This window comes from Lacerta agilis, chromosome 13 (genome assembly GCF_009819535.1).
Source record: "Lacerta agilis isolate rLacAgi1 chromosome 13, rLacAgi1.pri, whole genome shotgun sequence".
NCBI classification, from domain to species: Eukaryota; Metazoa; Chordata; class Lepidosauria; order Squamata; family Lacertidae; genus Lacerta; species Lacerta agilis.
Window position 1 is genome coordinate 6,706,384 of NC_046324.1, and position 18,563 is coordinate 6,724,946.

Genomic DNA, 18,563 nt, shown 5'->3' on the forward strand with positions numbered 1-18,563 from the left:
TCTCCCATCTATGTCAGATGTGACAAGAAAAGATCACCTGATCTGCACTACACTCTTCCAAAGTCATGCTTACGAACGGTTGTTTGTTCCAACGGCTGAAAAACTCCCAAGTGGTGAAAAACTTCCCATACGATTTAGCAGCATAGGGATTTCCTCGTCACCTTAACATGCAATTAATTTAAGCACAGGTTGACTTTGGCAGGTCATGTTGGAATCCCGATGAATCAGGTTTCAGAGGGTAGTTTGTTTTTTTGTTTTGTTTTTATATGTCTAGATTGCTACTTGCCATGTCCCAATTTAACCTGCTTTTGGGAGAAATTTTAGCATGTGGTTCAGTTGCAATCTGGACATTTGATGCAACGTTTGTGAGGCTGGGTCAACCTACCCTCCTTTTGCATCTGGACGGTCAGGAATATTATTTCCTTGTTTTACTCCTGCCTTTATATCCTTCCCCTTCCTCTGTTGTCTCCCCCAAATCTCTGGATTTTGGGCCTCATCTACATGATGCATGCAAAGCAATATCACACCGCTTTAAACAGTCATGGCTTCTCCCAAAGCATTATGGGAACTGTAGTTTGCTAAGGATACTGAGAGTTGTTATGAGACCCCTATTCCCAGAGAGCTACAATTTCCAGAGTTCCGTGGGAAAAGCTATTATTAAACCACTCTGAGAATTGTAACTTTGGGGTGGTGGGACAGGGGCCATTACATTTTTATTATTGTTGCTGTTTGTTTGTTTAGCTTATTAGTCGCCCAATTTTACAGAAGAAATCAAAGGGACTTACAACAATAAATAAATCATTCATTAAAACCAGCATAAAATAAAACATAAAAGTTTTTTAAACAGACATATTTTTCAAAAGGAAGGATTAAAATATCCACTCCCTGAAAAAGACTACAGATAATTAAAAGCCAAAGGCTTTGCGGATAAGAAAAGTTTTAATCAGGTGCCTAAAGATAGGTAATGCTGAGGACTTTCAAGCCTCTCTGGGGGGAAGCATTCCACAAATGGGGAGCCACTGCAGAAAATACACATTCTTATGTTGCTAGCCTCTGCAACTCAGATGGAGGAGTCACAATATACAAGACCCCGGACAGCAATCTCAGGGTCCAGGTCAGTTCATATGGGAAAAGTGGTCCTTGAGATATTAGGGTCCTGAGCCACAGTACGTTTCCAAGCACAATTTAAAGTGTTGGTATTGACATTTAAAGCCCTAAACGGCCTCGGCCCAGACACTGAGGTCCAGCGCTGAGGGTCTTTTGGTGGTTCCCTCCATGCGAGAAGTGAGGTTACAGGGAACCAGGCAGAGGGCCTTTTCGGTAGTGGCGCCCACCCTGTGGAACACCCTCCCATCAGATGTCAAGGAGATAAAGAATTACACAACTTTTAGAAGACACCTGAAGGCAGCCCTGTTTAGGGAAGTTTTTAATGACTGTTTTAATCTATTCTTAATATCTGTTGGAAGCCGCCCAGAGTGGCTGGAGAGACCCAGCCAGATGGGCAGGGTACAAATAAATAATAATAATAATAATATTACTTAAAACTTCATAGGTCAAAACCAACACTTGGAATTGGGCCCAGAAACTAATTGGCAGCCAGTTCTCGGCCAGGATCATGTGTTAATGTGTTCAGACCTTCTTGCCCCATTGAGCAACCTGGCTGCCAAATTCTGGGCCTGTTGCAGTTCCCAAACCATCCTCAAAGGCAGCCCACATATAACACATTGCAGTAATTTAACTTAAAGGTTACCAGAGTGTCAACCATAGAAATTAGGTTATCCCTGCCCAGATTGGGGCACAGCTGGAGCACCAGCCAAAGCTGATGGAAGGCACTCTGTTCCTCTGGGGCCACTTGAGCCTCAAGCAATACTGGGGGATCCTAGACTTTTCCTTTAGTCGTGCTCATTTGCAGCCCTTGTTGCTGCTCCTTTGCCCCAGCCCTATAAAAACTGGACCATGTTCCCAGATTTCTGCAGCTCTAATCCATCTCTCTTTTGCAACCAGGACAGCCACGCAGAACAGAGCAGTTTCTGGCATCAACCTGTATGTTGCAGGATGTGGGGCTTTCCCCCATGCAACTTGGAATGATGTTCATCCCAGGGTAATGCGCTCCTTGACTCCCGTGCCCCAATTCCTGCTAATGTGTCATGTCCTTATCAGGTTACCCGCAACCGGAAGTGACCTGGTACAAAGATGATGAAGAGATGGACAGATATTGTGGCTTGCCAAAGTACGAGATCTTTCGTCATGGGAACCGACACACGCTGCAGTTGTACAAGTAAGGAAAATGTGTGTGTGTGTGGGGGGGGGTGCATTTGTGTGTATGTGTGTTGGGGATACCTGTTTTTTCATATAATTTTTTTATTAATTTTTCACATATTGAAACAATTAAAACTTATTTTCAATAACAAGAAAAGTACATCTTATTTCTAAAAACATATATAACAACTTTCTTATTCTTTCTCACTTTGTTTCATGACTTCCTCTAATCCCTCTTTGCTGATTTCATTATAATACACCTTTAGCAGTCTTCCAAATCATTTTAAACATTCTTATTTATAATCCTCCAATTTACATTCTTTTTCTATCATTGTCTAACATTACTATCTTTTTTTCTAATTAAACCTTAATCTAAATACACACCTAAGCCTCAATTTCTTCCAAAAACTTTTCCTCTTTATGTTGGGGATACCTGTTAGCTAGCTGTGGCTGGTTTGAATGTTGAGAAACATTGGCCTTTCTGAAATATACAATCTGTTCAGGCCTCTACCGCTTCCTGGACTCAAGGGGAAAGGGGCTCTTGCATCATGTGCATGAGGAGATACAAATTCCCAGATCCATGGAACTGCCACCATCATCATAATTTGAATTTATATACTGCCCTATACCCGGGGGTCTCAGAGCGGTTCACAGAATAAAAGCCATGCTTCAGAGGTCCAGTCACTTATACTTTATTATTATTATTGTTATTATTATTTTCAGTTTTATGCATTTCAATAATTTCACAATCATTTTAACATTTCATAACTCGACTTCCTTCCCCCTCTTTCTGCGTTTCCTTAAATTTATTTTTAATCCTTTCTGCATACCCAAATTAATTTAATTTGCTCATTTATTCTTCTACTTTAAATATCTACTCTTCTAAAACTGCAGGTTACCACAAGAATCCTGCCAATGTTCTTACCTGTTTAAAGTTTATTTGTAAATATTCCATAAACCATTTCCATTCTTTCATAAAAAAAAGTTTGTTATCTTGATTTCTTATTTTTCCGGTCAGTTTTGCCATTTCTGCACACTCCCTTTTCTTTTTCACAGAAGACATAAGAGCCTAAGTTGGACCTGCTGAATTAGCCCAATAGCCCACCTAGTCCAACATCCTGTTCTCACAGTGGCCAACCAGATGCCTGTGTGTGGGAAACCTGCAAGCAGGATTTGAGCACACGAACCCTCTCCCCTCCTGCGCTTTCCAGCAACTGGTGTTCAGAAGCACAGCTGTTTCTAGCTATGGAGACAGAGCCTAGTCGTAACGACTATTAGCCATCGATAGTCCTCTCCTTCCTTTCTCAACCAGGTTTGGTTGGTGGCCCAGAGGAACAAACCAGATTATAGCACCAGCCATGTGCCTGTCCCATTCACATATCAGTAGGAGGGGAAAACTTGTGTGGAAGAAGTGCGCTGTCGCAGAGTGTTGTGCTTTCCACAGCGCTCCACCAGATACCTCTGGGAAGCTTGCAAGTGTGTGACCTCCCACCATTGCTCCCCAGAAAATGGTGTTGAGTGGCAGGATCCCCCTTTCCAACCCCTGCATTTGAAGATATGGTGGCTAGTGGCCATTGGCAGACGTCCCCTGTGTGATTTTTGAGCCGGGGTAGGGAACCTGTGGCCTTCCAAATGTTGCTGGACTCCCAACTCCCAGCCGCCCCAGCCAGCACGACTAGTGGTCAGCGACGGGTGGGGGTTGCAGCTCAGTGACCTTTGGAGGGCCACGGGTTCTCCCCTCCTGAACTGAGCTGTCAGCTGTCACCGTCTCTTATTGCAGCCGAATTCTATAAATTCACAGCCTTCCCTGTGAAGAAGTGACCGCTTTTGTCTCTGCCGTATCTTCGGCCGGTCAGTTTCCTCGGATGACTCTGAGTTCTATTCTAGTGTTTTTAGAGGACAATTATATAAGCTTCTGCCATGTCTCCCCCATGACTCCTAAGGCACCTTTTCTCTAAATTAAAACCGCCCTCATGTTTTAGGGATGGTCACCAGCTTGGATGGTTTAGAAGAGGGTGAGGCAGTCTCCTGGAGGATAAGGCTGCCCGTGGATCCTAGGCAGGATGGCGAAGTTCTCCCTCCACAGTCAGAGGCAGGGTGCCTCTGAATATCAGCCATTGGGAGCCATCAGTGCGGAGAGTGCCATTGCGTTCCTCCTTCTGAGCTTCCCATGGGCATGGTTGGCCATTGTGAGCAAAGGATCCTGGCCTAGATGGGCCTTTGGACTGATCCAACAGAGCCACTCCTATGTTTTTATGCTGCAGCCTTTCCCTCTATGAGAGGAACCCCCGATCATTAGGATAGCCCTTTTCTGCCCCCTTTTTGGTTCTACAATGCTCTTTTGGTAACGAGGGGCGTTTGATCGGTGAAGCCTTCCCATATGGTACAGTCTGTTCTGTTTGCACTGTTTCAAAAACTATTTTAAGTTTTTTTTAAATGATGTATTTGTTGCAAGTGATTCATAAATTAAATAAAAATAAGAATATTACTTCAGCCACTTTTCTCTTTTCCCAGCTCACTTCCTTTGCTTTATGATGGTTCTGATTGCTTTACCTGTGTCTCCCAAATGTTCTAATTTGTTTTGTAATTCTTCTTTTATGTAAATGGCCCTGGGGATTTCCTGTTGAAGGATGCTGTAGAAATGCTTAAAATGAATTATACCTTTTCCTCAGTAAGGATGGTCCCTTGCACAAAAACTATTTCCCTCCCCCGCCCCAATACTAAAGCATCTGTTTTCTGTTGCTAGGATGATAGAATCGTAGGGTTGGAAGGGACACCCCACCCCCAAGGGTCGTCTAGTCCAACCCCCTGCAATGCAGGAATCTCATTTAAAGCATTAATGACAGATGGCCATCCAACCTCTGTTTTAAAACCTCCAAGGAAGGAGAGTCCACAACCTCCCGAGGGAGACCGTTTCCTCTGTCAAACAGCTCTTACTGTCAGGAAGTTCTTTCTGATGTTTAGTCGGGATCGCCTTTCTTGTAACTTGGAAAATGTAGGCACGCATGTTTGCACACTGAAGCAGTCCTGTCATTTGAGATGATGTTAATGATGCTGTGGGAGCCAGCATTGTGAGTGTCATGTGCAGCAAACTCCATACTGCCAGTTGCATAGTGCTCCTGTTTTTCCTCTGACGGTACTTCCCCACCCAGACTCAGTACTTTGGACGATAGTGTTAAACGGGACTGTCGTCGGCCTCAAGCAAAGTTTGTATAATGACCATTCCCCACATCAAATGGGGTGCGCATTTTGCGTGGTCGCGCGCAGCCCCCTTTGATCCCAGAGCAGCACCTGGCAGTTCGGACAGGCTGCGCCTTCCCTGGCTGGATACCTGAGGTTTCCGCCTACCCAGTCAGCCGTCCAATCCTGACTGGGAAGGTGTCGTCAGAGGGATCGGCCAGGTAAGGGGAGGGACTACCCAGCCCACACAAGGGTGTAGCTTACCTGAGAAACAGCAGTCGGCTCCAGAGCTCCTCCCACCCTCCACTCCCTCAATTAACACTTACTTTGCAGGTTAACCTCTTTTCCACAGGCACCGGAAAGGAATTTCCCTGCATTGGCAGGTTTCGCCTTTCCCTAGCAATTCATCACAACTTTGGCGGTTGCAGGCCTTGGGCGGAATCCTTTAGTCATCTCCCTAAATGGCGTGGGGTGTGGGGCGGTGACCCCATGCCCCCATTGCGGCAGCGATACCAGGGTTCCCGTTAAAGGGGTCTTGGGGGGAGGCATTGGCCATAGGCCCAGAGGTTGTCATTGCCCTCCCCCTCCAGCGGCGGCAAACGGGGGGTGGGCTCTCTGCTTGAACATATGTTATCCAGAGCTAGCCCAGTCCCCTCACATGCTGGATAACCCTGAAGTTACCCAGAGCCCCGGCTGGGGGGCTGGGAAGGATAAACGCTTAATGCCTGAGCCAAGGTCTCCCTACATCTGAATCTTAATAAAGTTGTGGCCAATTTTAATCCCATAGCACGTTGTCTTGTGCCATTATTCTGCTCAGGAGCTGCCTGGGGTTTGGGGGACTCTGCCTGAACACGCAAAATGATTTTTGGATGGTGTTTAACACCAAATCGTCTCAACCATCTGTGTTAGAGATGCAAGATGTTGAATGCTAGCATTTCACATACAGTGGTACCTCGAGTTAAGAACTTAATTCATTCTGGAGGTCCGTTCTTAACCTGAGGTACCACTTTAGCTAATGGGGCCTCCTGAAGCAAAGTCCTTAACCCGAGGTACTATTTCTGGGTTAGTGGAGTCTGTAACCTGAAGCGTCTGTAACCCAAGATACCACTGTATTGTTATGAGTTTGGGTGAGGGGGTCGGCTGCATGCCTGAGCCCCTTCTAGTTCCTAGATCCAGCATGGATTCAATTCCTGGAATAGCCAGGCTAGCTTCCTGGTGAGCTAATAGCCTTCATAATAATAATAATAATAATAATAATAATAATAATAATAATAAATTTTATTTATACCCCGCCCATCTGGCTGGGTTTCCCCACCCACTCTGGGCGGCTTTCAACAAAATATTAAAAATACAATAAAACATCTGACATTAATAACTTCCCGATACAGGGGCCATTAAGTGATAATAGGCTGCCCAAATACATCATAGGGGGAAACAGCTTGCAGAAATTCATGTATTAGTCAAAACCGTATTTTTAAAAATGTATATTCTAGGAGAACTTTCCACTAAGATGCTGATGAAATTTCATGAGGATTTAAAAAAAAATCCTGCAAAAACATGGAGAACTGGATTTTAAGATTTTAAAAAATGAGAAATGGAGAGAACAAACATTTGTCCACCCCTGTCTACCACAGATCTATGTATGGGCATTCTCCTAAACTGGGCTGACTGAGAAGGAAATGTCTCTTGGCTCCTTCAGTATTGATTTAATCCCTACATCCACACTCGCGATCCAGGGTGCAATGCTTATTGCTGTCCAAGAATGTGCAAAGAGGACAGACTGCACAAAGGAGGGGTTTCATGGCTTATCTACAGCCCAGCTGCAGTTTATTAGCTTTCCTTAGGTAATCTAGCAAGTGCCCATTCAAATGCATTAGCACATCAGTTCAATATGTGACATGTGTGGTGCTGTTTTCCATTTTTAAAAGAGTAATTAGTGGGCACCTAGCATCTCTCCCGCTCCTCAAATTGAAAAGTGTTATGTGTTTATTTATGTAATTCTGACAACAGTAACTAGCATAGCAGCCAAGACTACAATCCTGTGCCTATTTATCTGGGAGCACATTACACTTGCCTTGTTTATTAACAGATGCATATGGGATTGCATTATAAGTTAGGATGGGGAGAAATTCGTATTCCCCATCTTACCTTAATTTGTTGTTGTTGTTGTTCAGTCGTTCAGTCGTGTCCGACTCTTCGTGACCCCATGGACCAGAGCACGCCAGGCACACCTATCCTTCACTGCCTCTCGCAGTCTGCCTCTCTCATCCTCTGTCGTCCCCTTCTCCTTGTGCCCTCCATCTTTCCCAACATCAGGGTCTTTTCTAGGGAGTCTTCTCTTCTCATGAGGTGGCCAAAGTACTGGAGCCTCAACTTCAGGATCTGTCCTTCTAGTGAGCACTCAGGGCTGATTTCTTTGAGAATGGATAGGTTTGATCTTCTTGCAGTCCATGGGACTCTCAAGAGTCTCCTCCAGCACCATAATTCAAAAGCATCAATTCTTCGGCGATCAGCCTTCTTTATGGTCCAGCTTTCACTTCCGTACATCACTACTGGGAAAACCATAGCTTTAACTATACGGACCTTTGTCGGCAAGGTGATGTCTTTGCTTTTTAAGATGCTGTCTAGGTTTGTCATTGCTTTTCTCCCAAGAAGCAGGCGTCTTCTAATTTCGTGACTGCTGTCACCATCTGCAGTGATCATGGAACCTTAATAGCACCTGTTAATTTATCATTAATAGCTATATCCCAAACAAACCTCTTCCATTTGATATTCACCTTGCCCCTTCCACTTCCTGGCTGTCATAACTCGTGCAGCTGTCAATAAATTTGTGAGCGAGTCCTTCATAGCCTGTGAACCTCCGCATCGTGAATTGATAACAATGCTACCTCTGGACCTTCGGTCCGGTTTAACCCAGTGGTTTCTGTTATCTCCTTAAACACCCTTTGCCCCCATGTGAACATAAATGCCAGTTTCCTGGCATCCCCTCCAACATAACACCGAATATTCCTTGTTTATTTGATTTAATCTGACTGGTGTTAAATACCATCTCCAAACTAATAATAATTTCCCTTTATCCTTATAGACAACATTTTCAAAGTGTTCCTCCCATATTTACCCCCCAGCTTTGACTATTTGTCTGCCCTGTTGTCTCCTTTTCCCCACACCTCTTTTAATTGATCTTCTTAATCCTCCATTTCTACTATTAACTGGGTACTTGTAAGGATTAGAACTAGGGAAGGCATGCAAAGCAATTTGAACGCTTGGTAGTACTGCATGCTAAGTATTATCATATTGATATAGTACTTAGGTGCGACGACAGATGTCCCTGTGTGCTGAGGTTCTGTGCACACTTCTCCAGTAAGTCACACTGAAGTCCGTGGGACTTCTGAGTAAACATGTTCAGGACTGTGCTATATATTAACGGATTTCGATATGTCTCTTGGCTTCTTGGAATGAAGCTACAGAAGGAGCACAATCATACCCAAGTGTTGCACAGTGTTCCTATAGTGGCTTCCTAGATATTGCCACACAAATATCGCTTCACTGAGGCCCCTCTTCTGTCTGTAGATTGGCAATGGGTGTGTTTGGTGGGGCCAGGGCTGGATCTAGGTCAAGGCTCCCCAGTTTCTGCACTTCAGCCTACATCAGACTTGGGGAACCTGTGGCCCTCCAGATATTGCTGGACTCCAACTCCCATCAGCCCCAACCAGCATGACCCATGAGTGTTGGTAGTGGTAGTCGAACAACATTTGGGGGAACCACAGGCTTCCAATGCCTGGTACAAAGGAAGGCATATGAGTATTATCGATGCTTTTTTATGACAGAACTCATCAGTAAAGAGTACCGACACACTCAGTGCCAGATTTACGTATAAACAAGCTATAGCTTAATTTAAAGTGTGTGTGTGTGGGGGGGGGGAAACTGGATGTACATTTCCAAAATATAAGATAAAAAAATAAAACCTACATAGAGCAACAGTGTTTTGTGTTGTGTAGGCTCCTATGATGTAAGTAATGGGCCCTGCCTGCTAGCCTGCTCCCTAAAATATCACTACTGTATCACTATTAATATACTTCTTCTTAATTGTATTTCAGTTCAACAATTACTTTGATAAAATACATATTTTGTTATGTGCAAATGGCTTTAGATACCTATTAGTTCCATCAATTACCATATAGCATATATTCAACACAAAAAACAGCGACAATTTGTTGTTGACAAAGGACAGCTGGACATATAAAGGGCCCCATTACCTTCAGTAGCTTAGGGCCTCATCAAACCTAAATCCGGCCCTGGACACGCTCCTCTTTTTGTTGCCCATAGTGCCTTTTCAAGATATGAGTACTGACACCTCTTTCTTTACTAAAAAAAGAGTAGAGAGTATTATTATTAGCAACTATGGTCAGAATTCTATCATTTGGGGGGTCCCCACATTTTGCCCAGAGACTAGTTCCTTTCAGTTCCCATATAGACAATCTCTTTCTATTCTAGGCACAGCACTATCCCTGCATCTGGAGATGGTGTGAATGGCTTTTTAAACCCAAATTGGGGTTACAGCAGGGTGGTATTAAAGTGATTTTACTGCCACGGTCCCAGTTTGGTTTAGGTTCCTGGCCCCTGCCCCCTGCTCACTTCTGCGAGGGCTCCTCCAGACTTGCCCCACTGCTTTCCCCTGGGAAAACCCAATCTTTACTGCTGAATTGGAGCAAACAGCAATTGGGTTTTCTCCAGATGGACACCTGCTCCGATTTAACACGGAAGAGCAGGTTTTCCAGGGGAAAGCAGTGGGGCCAAAGCCAAACCACTCAGAGACTTCCGGCGAGGTCGCCATCGCGGGCGGTCGCTGGGTTGCCTCGGCTGCGAGGCCACCCAGTCCAGCCCGGGGGTTGGAGCCCCGCCACCGCTACGCGGGGCTCCGGTGAGGCCGGGAAGAGCGTCCCGTGCCTCGGGCTCCCCGGCGGGCCCGCTAAGCTACGCGCCCTTCCCTCGCTCCCCCTGTAAAGGGGGAGTGGGGGTGAAGGGAATGCGGAGCTGGGCCATTAGGGGAAATGCCCCAACCGGGCGGAAAAGCGGCGAGAACTGGCCGTGGTGAGTGAGACGTTCTCCCTGAGAGAGATGAAAGGAAAAGAAGCTGGAGGTCGTAAGTACTTAATTGGATTAACTGCTGAGTTTAAAGACTTAATGACTTAACGACCCTGGAGGCTTTAGATAAAGGCAGTCTGCCTGTCTCCCTTCGGAGCTGAGAAGAATAACAGATTGTGATGCTGTTGCTATTGGATGGATATATTGTTAAGACTTTTTGAGGAGTGAGACTTTATAGATCTCCCTTGGGGGAGGAAGAGGATGGAAAATATTCCTTTTGAAAGTTTTAGTCTTTGCGTCCCGGTTTCAGAGAAAATGGCCGCGAAAACCTTGAACCGAAGTGGAAAAGTACTGCTATATGATGTACAACACTGAAATAGAAACTGAAATTTGATACCTATGCCCATCCTCACCATGCTGGGCTTTGTTTTTGAAACTGTTTTGGACTCTGAACTAACTGATGAAGAAAGGATTATTATACTGAAACTGGAACTGATTAACCGGAAATTGAAGGTTTTGAGTGGGGATTTGAAGAAAAATCTATTTCCCACAGAGGAGACCTTCCAGATACTCGATACTATGGAAGAAAGTTTGGGCAAAGAGCTGAAGGAGTTGTTTGAAAAATTGAGTGAGTTGGCACGGCGATCCCTGGAAAAAGGAGCGTTTCTCGGTGGTGGCAGCTCGAGAACGGCTAGGAATGTTATATCCAGCCCCCGAGGTGTGAGCTCGGGAGCGATGGTCAAGAAACTAAGATATTTACAAATAGAAGAATGCAGCATTGAATGGGAGAAGCCGAGAGATGAACAGTGTACCCTGATGCTCGATGCAAGGACGGTTGGGGACGGTGTCTGGCTGGTCTGGTCCTGTGGACGTATAAGAAAAGAGGACAATCTGAGGAGCGGTTCCGGTGAAAGACGGAGAAGGACATGGGACAGAGGGGGGATAGGGTGAACTATATTAAGTATAAAATATAAATGCTTTGTTATGGTAATCTGAAATCGGAGGGTTAAGACAGTAAGCTTTATTTTAATTTTTAATAAGAAAAGGGATATTTTGAAATTTCTTGATATTAGCAGCAGTTTAAGGGAAGAAGAATAGTTTAGATTTAATATAAGAGTAATTTGTTAAGATCCAAAGAATTGTTATTAAGATTGTGGTTTAAGGTTCGAATTTTATTAAGTGAATAAAATTTTTAGAGAAAGGATGTTATTAAAGTAGAATATGGATATAAAACCGAAGGAGAGAGGGTGGGGGAAGTCAATTGTTAAGATTTGGAACTAGAAGATTTTCTTAAGTGAGTAAACAAGAAGAATTGTATTTGTGTTTGTATTTGATTTATATATGTGGGTGTGGGTGTGGGTTTATGTTTTGTTATGAAAATGCCAATAAATTCTTATTAAAAAAACAAAAAAAAACAAAGCCAAACCACTCAGATTCATGCCTGGAAAGCATGGGACAAGGAGGAAAACACCCAGACCTGTGCTTTTTAGGCACAGAAGAAGTGGAAGTGTGGATGAGCTCAGATGCTATGGACACAATTGCCAATTATGTGAATGCCGTAAATTCTGGTTTGGCTTTAAGAAATGGTGCTCGGGGTAGATTTCCACAGTTTTTGTGGTTCCCAGCTTGGGTGCTGTGACTGTCCTTTCCTGCAATAAAGGGGGGGGGGTCAGGATAATGCCCCTTTGTGCAACCCCGAACAGTCAAAATGACCCCGTCGTGTGTGTGTGAATGTAACATATCACACCTCTCTTTTAAGTAGCTTAGAAAGCTATCCCATTCATTTATTACTTTACTTCTGGGATTCTCTTTAATTTTTTCCGATAGTACTGCCAATTCAATATATTCAATAGCCTTACTAAACCATTCTTTCTTATTTGGAGGCTTTCCCCTTTTCCAGTACAAAGCTACCAAGATTCTTGCGGCAACCGAGGAGTATTAAAAAAGGTTCCTAATTATTTTCGGTATATCCGGGGTGCTTAACCCGGGAACTGTAGTTTTGTAAGAGTGTTGGAGGCTCTGTGTGGAGCAAACTGTTGTTGTTGTTGTTGTTGTTGTTGTTATTATTAATTGAATTTATATACCGCCCTATACCTGGGGGTCTCAGGGCGCTTCACAGAATAGAATCAAGATATAAAACCACAAAATACCTAATTAAAATAAAACAGCATCCCAATACCCCCCAAACCCCACATTTTTATTTTTATTTTTTAAAATAAGAATTTATTAAATTTTTAACAATAAAACAAAATACAAAAAAAATACAAATTACAAAACAACAAAAACTACAAAACTACAAAAAATCTAACAAACAGACACACACTTATTCATCTATTCTTATCCTATACCTAACATTCTTTTGGGACCTCCTCACATCTTCTCTTCTGCGTTCATTTCTAATCTTCTTTAGTAACTTTATAACATTGTAATATCCTCCTTCTCATCTAATCTTAATCTTTATAAACAATAATCATAATCATAATCTTAATTCTATTAACAAAAACATAACACATTTCTAAATACTTCTTATATCCTATCTTATTCTAACTTCTGACATTACTGCAACCTTAAATATCCTCTGATTCCAATTTCAAATGTTTATCTACTCACATCATTTCAAATAATTTTTAAATTTCTTCCAATCCACCTACACCGTTTTTTCCCTCTGGTCCTGGAGTTTCATGGTCAGCTATTTTTTCCCTTTCCAAACCCCACATTTTTAAAAGGGCATAGGTTGTAAATCAGATCAACCAAACGTCTGGATAAAGAGGAATGTTTTTGCCTGGTGCCTAAAGGTGTATAATGAAGGCGCCAGGTGAACTTCCCCGGGGAGAGCATTCCACAGATCGGGAGCCACTGCAGAGAAGGCCCCGTTCTTGTGTTGCCACCCTCTGGATCTCTCAAGGAGGAGGCACACGAAGAAGAGCCTCAGAAGATGATCTCAGGGTGTGGGTGGGTTCATATGGAAAGAGGCGGTCCTTCAGGTATTGCGGTCCTGAGCCGTTTAAGGCTTTATAGGCCAAAACCAGCACTTTGAATTGGGTCTGGAAACTAACTACAGTTCCCATGTTTGGGGTGGGAAGCATGTGCTTCAAATGTATGGCATGTACATAGTCTTAAGCTTGGCGCCTGTGTGCACTAATGCTCAGAACAATGTGCTCCCTGAATCGTTTTGTTTTTTTCACGGCGCTGTTGCTCTTTGCCCCCAGGTGCAGAGAGGAAGATGCAGCCATTTACCAAGCCTCGGCCAGAAACAACAAGGGCATTGTGTCTTGCTCGGGGGTCTTGGAGGTGGGAACCATGACAGAGTACAGAATCCACCAGCGATGGTTTGCCAAGCTCAAGCGAAACGCCGAAGCCAAGCTGCGCGAGATCGAGCAGAGCAGGAAGCGAGGGAAGGAGAACGTGGAGCTGGAGCAGCTGAGGAGGGTGAGCCCGGACAGGTTCCAGCGGAAGCGCCGCTTGACCGGCGAAGTGGGCATGCGATCGGGCACCTCCCTCTGGGACAAGGAGGAGGTGGCAAAGGTGCGCATCCCAGATGGGAAACCACGATTTGGAGAGGACGAGAAGAGCAAAGAGACCCTGTTCCCAAACAACTTCATAACAGGGCACCTAGAAGCAGAGGTGACCACCAACGGGGACTCTGCTCTGGAGAGCGGGGAGGAAAACGGAGACGAGAATGCCAACGGCTTTCTCACCTATGTCTATGAGACGGTGGAGATCATTAAAGCGAAGCCTACGGCGGCCAAAGAGTTTTCCGCAAAGAAGAAGAAGAAAGAGGAGATCACCGCTGCCCTGCCGAATGCAAGCCAGGATGTCTCCCGAGAAGAGGACGGGACACAACAGAGGAGCATTAGCTCGGCGCGTAAAGATGCCACGCCTAACACCTTGGCCTACAGCACGTCACCTTTTGCAACAAATGGGCTGGTGGGCACGGAGCCCAGAGGACCTTCGAGGCAGGTGGCGGAGAAGCCCATCGCCCGACCCTATTCAATGCCCCCTAAAGCAGACGTGTTCTTTTCTCTGAAAGATATGTATTTTGACATGGGGGTGAAAGCTGAGGCTGAGCAGAAGGCGCCAGGAGCCAAGGAAGGCGAGGATGATCGGAACCAGCCAGGTGTGGATGCTTCCGTTCTGGAAGAGATGCTCCCAGCAACACCTACGGCTTTGAAAAGGCCAAAACCAGCAGAGGAAGGGCAAAAAGAGCCACACGAAGAGCAGGAAACAGAGGAAAAGGAGGCTGTGGAAACAAAGGAAGCCAAGACGATGGCAGCCACGGATGCTGGCGGGGACGTCAATGCAAACTTATCCCAGTATCCTAACTGGACCGCACAGCCCGTGCCAGAGGTGCAGGGTTCCCTTCGGATGGAAAATGTGGCAGACATTCCTGAAACAGATATTCAGCATCCTGGCCAGGCTTCAGAGACTGGCCTTGGGGTGTGGGCTCCCCTTTCAAAGGATATGGTTGCCGACCTCCGTGAAACGGACTTGCTGGACTCTCTCTGCCCTGAAGCAGAGCCATCCCCACAGCCCCAGAAGACCGTGGGGCTGGATTCGTCTGTGCGCTTTCAGGAAGCGGCGAGAGACTTGAAGGAGGCCTCCTTGGGAGAGCAGCTGCCCAGCCAAGGGCCTTGTGAGGTACTGTAAGTTCTATTTTTTTTCTCCCTGTGACTGACCTCATGCAAAATGTTTCCCAAATCTGTTAAGCAGCAACTGCCAGAGCTCTGCCTGCTATTTATAGCTGGGAATGCGGGGATGTACATGACTAGCAATAAGCAGGGTGGTCTCTCTCGCCAGTCTAGCTCTGACCCCTGACTGTAAAATGTTGCATTGGCCAGTTTTTAATACTATTATTTCTGCAGCTGGTCAGAAATGAGCCAGATGCATTGGGTGGTCTGTGGCCAGCAAGCACTTAGGTTTATTTACGGGCTGGTGTGGAGCTGGGACCCAGCCTCATGTGCCGGCCCTCCCGACAGGTGTCATAGCATTACCGGCCTGCAGTCTTGGCTGCAGCTGTCCCTGACACTCAACATCCTGGTTTGGTCAGTGTCTATTTTTTGCTGCTTATTCTGAAGCATTTTCCATGTAATTCTTCATTAGGAAAGAAGAAGTGTGTGCCTTGTTAACAGGGGGGGTTTCCTAATTCAGGGTCCTTGTGTGTGTGGGATTTTGTGCTGCTCCTCACGGGATTGGCATTTGAAGGATCCCTTCCATGGGTGCGCAGAGAGGAGCTGGGTCTCCGGGTGCAGGACTTCAGAGTGGTCCAGCGAGCTGCCAGGCCCCAGCAACTGCAAACAGACTCTGGCTTACGTTTCTAGAGGTTGTTGGCCTGCCCTGCCTGGGAACTCCAGGCCTCGGTGGGCAGCCAAATCTAAGAGCGTGGCCCATCTAGTTGAGCATCCTGTCCTTTGCACTGGATACCCAGATGCCCGTTATGGGAAGCCCGCAAGCAGGACTGGAGCACAACAGCACTCTGTCCACTTGTGGTGCCCGGCAGTTGGCATTCAGAGGCATAGGGAACATAGCCAATCCCTTGGGAATGTGGAAAAGTGGAGCTGCCTTACCCCTACAGAGACCCCAGGCCCTTCCAGGCCAGTTTCATCTGCTTCATGATTCTGGGATCTAGTGTGTGGGGTGGTTTGTTTGTTTTTTTAAACACCTAGAAACCTGCCCTCCACCAGAACCAGGTACAAAATAGGGGTTCTGGAGGATAGACCACGAAATTAAGGAGCAGGGTGCCAAGAAGCACATGCTTAATCCAGGTTTTTGTTTAGTACCAAAACTGGCTGCACAGTCCTTTCACACACAAATCCACTCCTGGTTTTCCTTCCAAGCTTCCTTCATTTCTCAGCTGCCTAATTCAGAGCGGGGTTGGGGTGGTGGAATGGGGAATGGTTTTGTTGCTGCTCTCCTTAAACCTTTTCTTTGTTGTTGTTGGGTGTTTGTTTTTTTGTTATACATTATAAAATGAATAAAATTATTATAAAATAAAATAAATAGAAAGCCAGAGACTTGAGGTGGCTCTGCTGCAAAGCACCTAGGGCTCCCAATTGACTTTCTGCCCACTCTTGGTCCAGAAGTGGGTGGGAACTGTAAGGATACAGAGTTTGGCTCAACATCTTAGGGGAGGCTTCCTAACCATCAAACTGCTTTGACAGTGAAATAGGCCACCTTGGGCGGTGGTCAGCTCTCCTTTGCTGAGGTCAGAGGCTGTCTTGTTAGCAGTGCTGTAATTGCACCTTGTGTTGCAAGCCCAGATGGTCTCTAGGGTCCTGTTCATTTCTATAAATCTGTGCATAACTTTTCGGTGTTATCCTCCCCCCCCCCAAGCTCTGATTTGTGGCATTCCTCTCCACTCTAAGGGACGCGGGTGGTGCTGTGGGTTAAACCACAGAGCCTCTTGGGCTTGCTGATCAGAAGGTCGGTGGTTCGAATCCCCACAACGGGGTGAGCTCCCATTGCTCGGTCCCTGCTCCTGCCAAACTAGCAGTTCGAAAGCACGAACTGCAAGCACATAAATAGGTTCCGCTCCGAAGGGAAAGTAAATGGCGTTTCTGTGCGCTGCTCTGGTTCTCCAGAAGCGGCTTAGTCATGCTGGCCATGTGGCCTGGAAGCTGTACGCCGGCTCCATCGGTCAATAAAGCAAGATGAGTGCCGCAACCCCAGAGTCGTCCGCAACTGGACCTAATGGTCAGGGGTCCCTTTACCTTTACCTTCTCCACTCTAAAGCACTCTAAAGCATAATTTCAGTATGTGCAGGTAAAGCACTATCAAAGCTTTTCGGGGCAAATGTGCCTTTAATCAGAAACTTCCTCTTTATTGATTCTGCTCTTATCATTGCTTCTTTCAGAAGTGTTCCAAATGTTAATTGAACCACAGATTTGCATCAAAGCATTACCATATCAGCAATTTTATTTCCAACCCCTTTTGTAATTATTCCTGATGAGCAGGACTGGGGTTGCGTTGGCTGGTCCTGCCCCTGCTTTCCAATTTCCAGAGGTGAGAAGTGGACATTACTGAATTGCCCCATAATTCTTCCTTTTCTTTTACTTGCAAAAAAGGGGGGGACAGGGAGGTTATATTACTGGTTTGCTTCCATTAATTTTTTTTTAATTGTGAAAAACTGCTGTTTTGCAACAGAAAATAATTCTGTGGAAACCAGTAACTGAAGCTCCTTCCCACACAGAACTAAACGCTTTAAGAGCCATTTAGAGGCAGCTGACTCATGCCACATTTCCCTTGAACAAGAAGCAATAAAAGGGGCAGAAGCAACAAGGAGGAAGTTTTCAACTTAAGTTGTAGGAGACCTCAGTTCTGAATAAATGTCGTAGAAGGGTCTTGGTCATGGGTAATAAAGGACTGCAGAAAAGTGATGCTTCCTGTCAGGGATCGCCTGGCTCCTCGTGAGGAGAGGGCAAGGGGAGGTCCTACTCAGGAGGAGAGCCAGGGCAGAGGTATTCCTTGAGGGGAGAGAGGTCCTCCTCCTGAGGAGGAGTGGGACAGGAGGACTACTTGAGAGGAAGGGCTATGAGGAGGTCTTACTCGCGAGGAAGGCAGGGAAAGAGGTCCTCGGGAGGAGGACTGGTAGAGCAGCCCTTCATGAGAGGAAGTCTCACTAAGTTACAGGGAACCACAGCCACTTCTGTCAACAGACTCCTCCTCCTCCAGCATTTCCCCTGAGGTCTCTCCAAGGGAGGAGGAGATGCAGAGGGTTGGAGACACTGGGCAAAGACTCAGCACCGCCAGCCAGAGAGGATTTGAGGAAGAGATGCTGCTTCCGGTGCCAGCACAGCATCGGGGGGGGGGGGGTCAGGAGGCACCACAGACATCATTTTAGGGTGCCGAGACTTTGGTGCTGGGCGGGAAACAGGAGAGCGGCACTTCCGGATTCTTCAAGTGACTGAGCGGTCATGTTTTGAACTAGCTCTACACTGTAGATAGGAATGCACAATAAATAGTCTTAGCAACTGAAGGCTCTATCGTTACTCATGAGCAACCCTTGGAAGGATCCTGACAGCTCCATAGCACTGAAGGGCCAT

The 18,563-nt window shown here is 45.8% G+C and overlaps 1 protein-coding gene across 2 annotated transcripts in view; it reads left to right on the forward strand.

Moving 5' to 3' along the window:
* Positions 1 to 18,563, forward strand: part of ALPK3 (alpha kinase 3) — a 100,656-nt gene that overhangs the window by 59,442 nt on the left and 22,651 nt on the right. For both annotated transcript variants that reach the window (XM_033168071.1, XM_033168072.1), the window contains 2 exons: positions 2,161 to 2,278; positions 13,734 to 15,162. In XM_033168071.1, the coding sequence (XP_033023962.1) occupies positions 2,161 to 2,278; positions 13,734 to 15,162 (1,547 nt within the window). The remainder of the gene's footprint in view (positions 1 to 2,160; positions 2,279 to 13,733; positions 15,163 to 18,563) is intronic.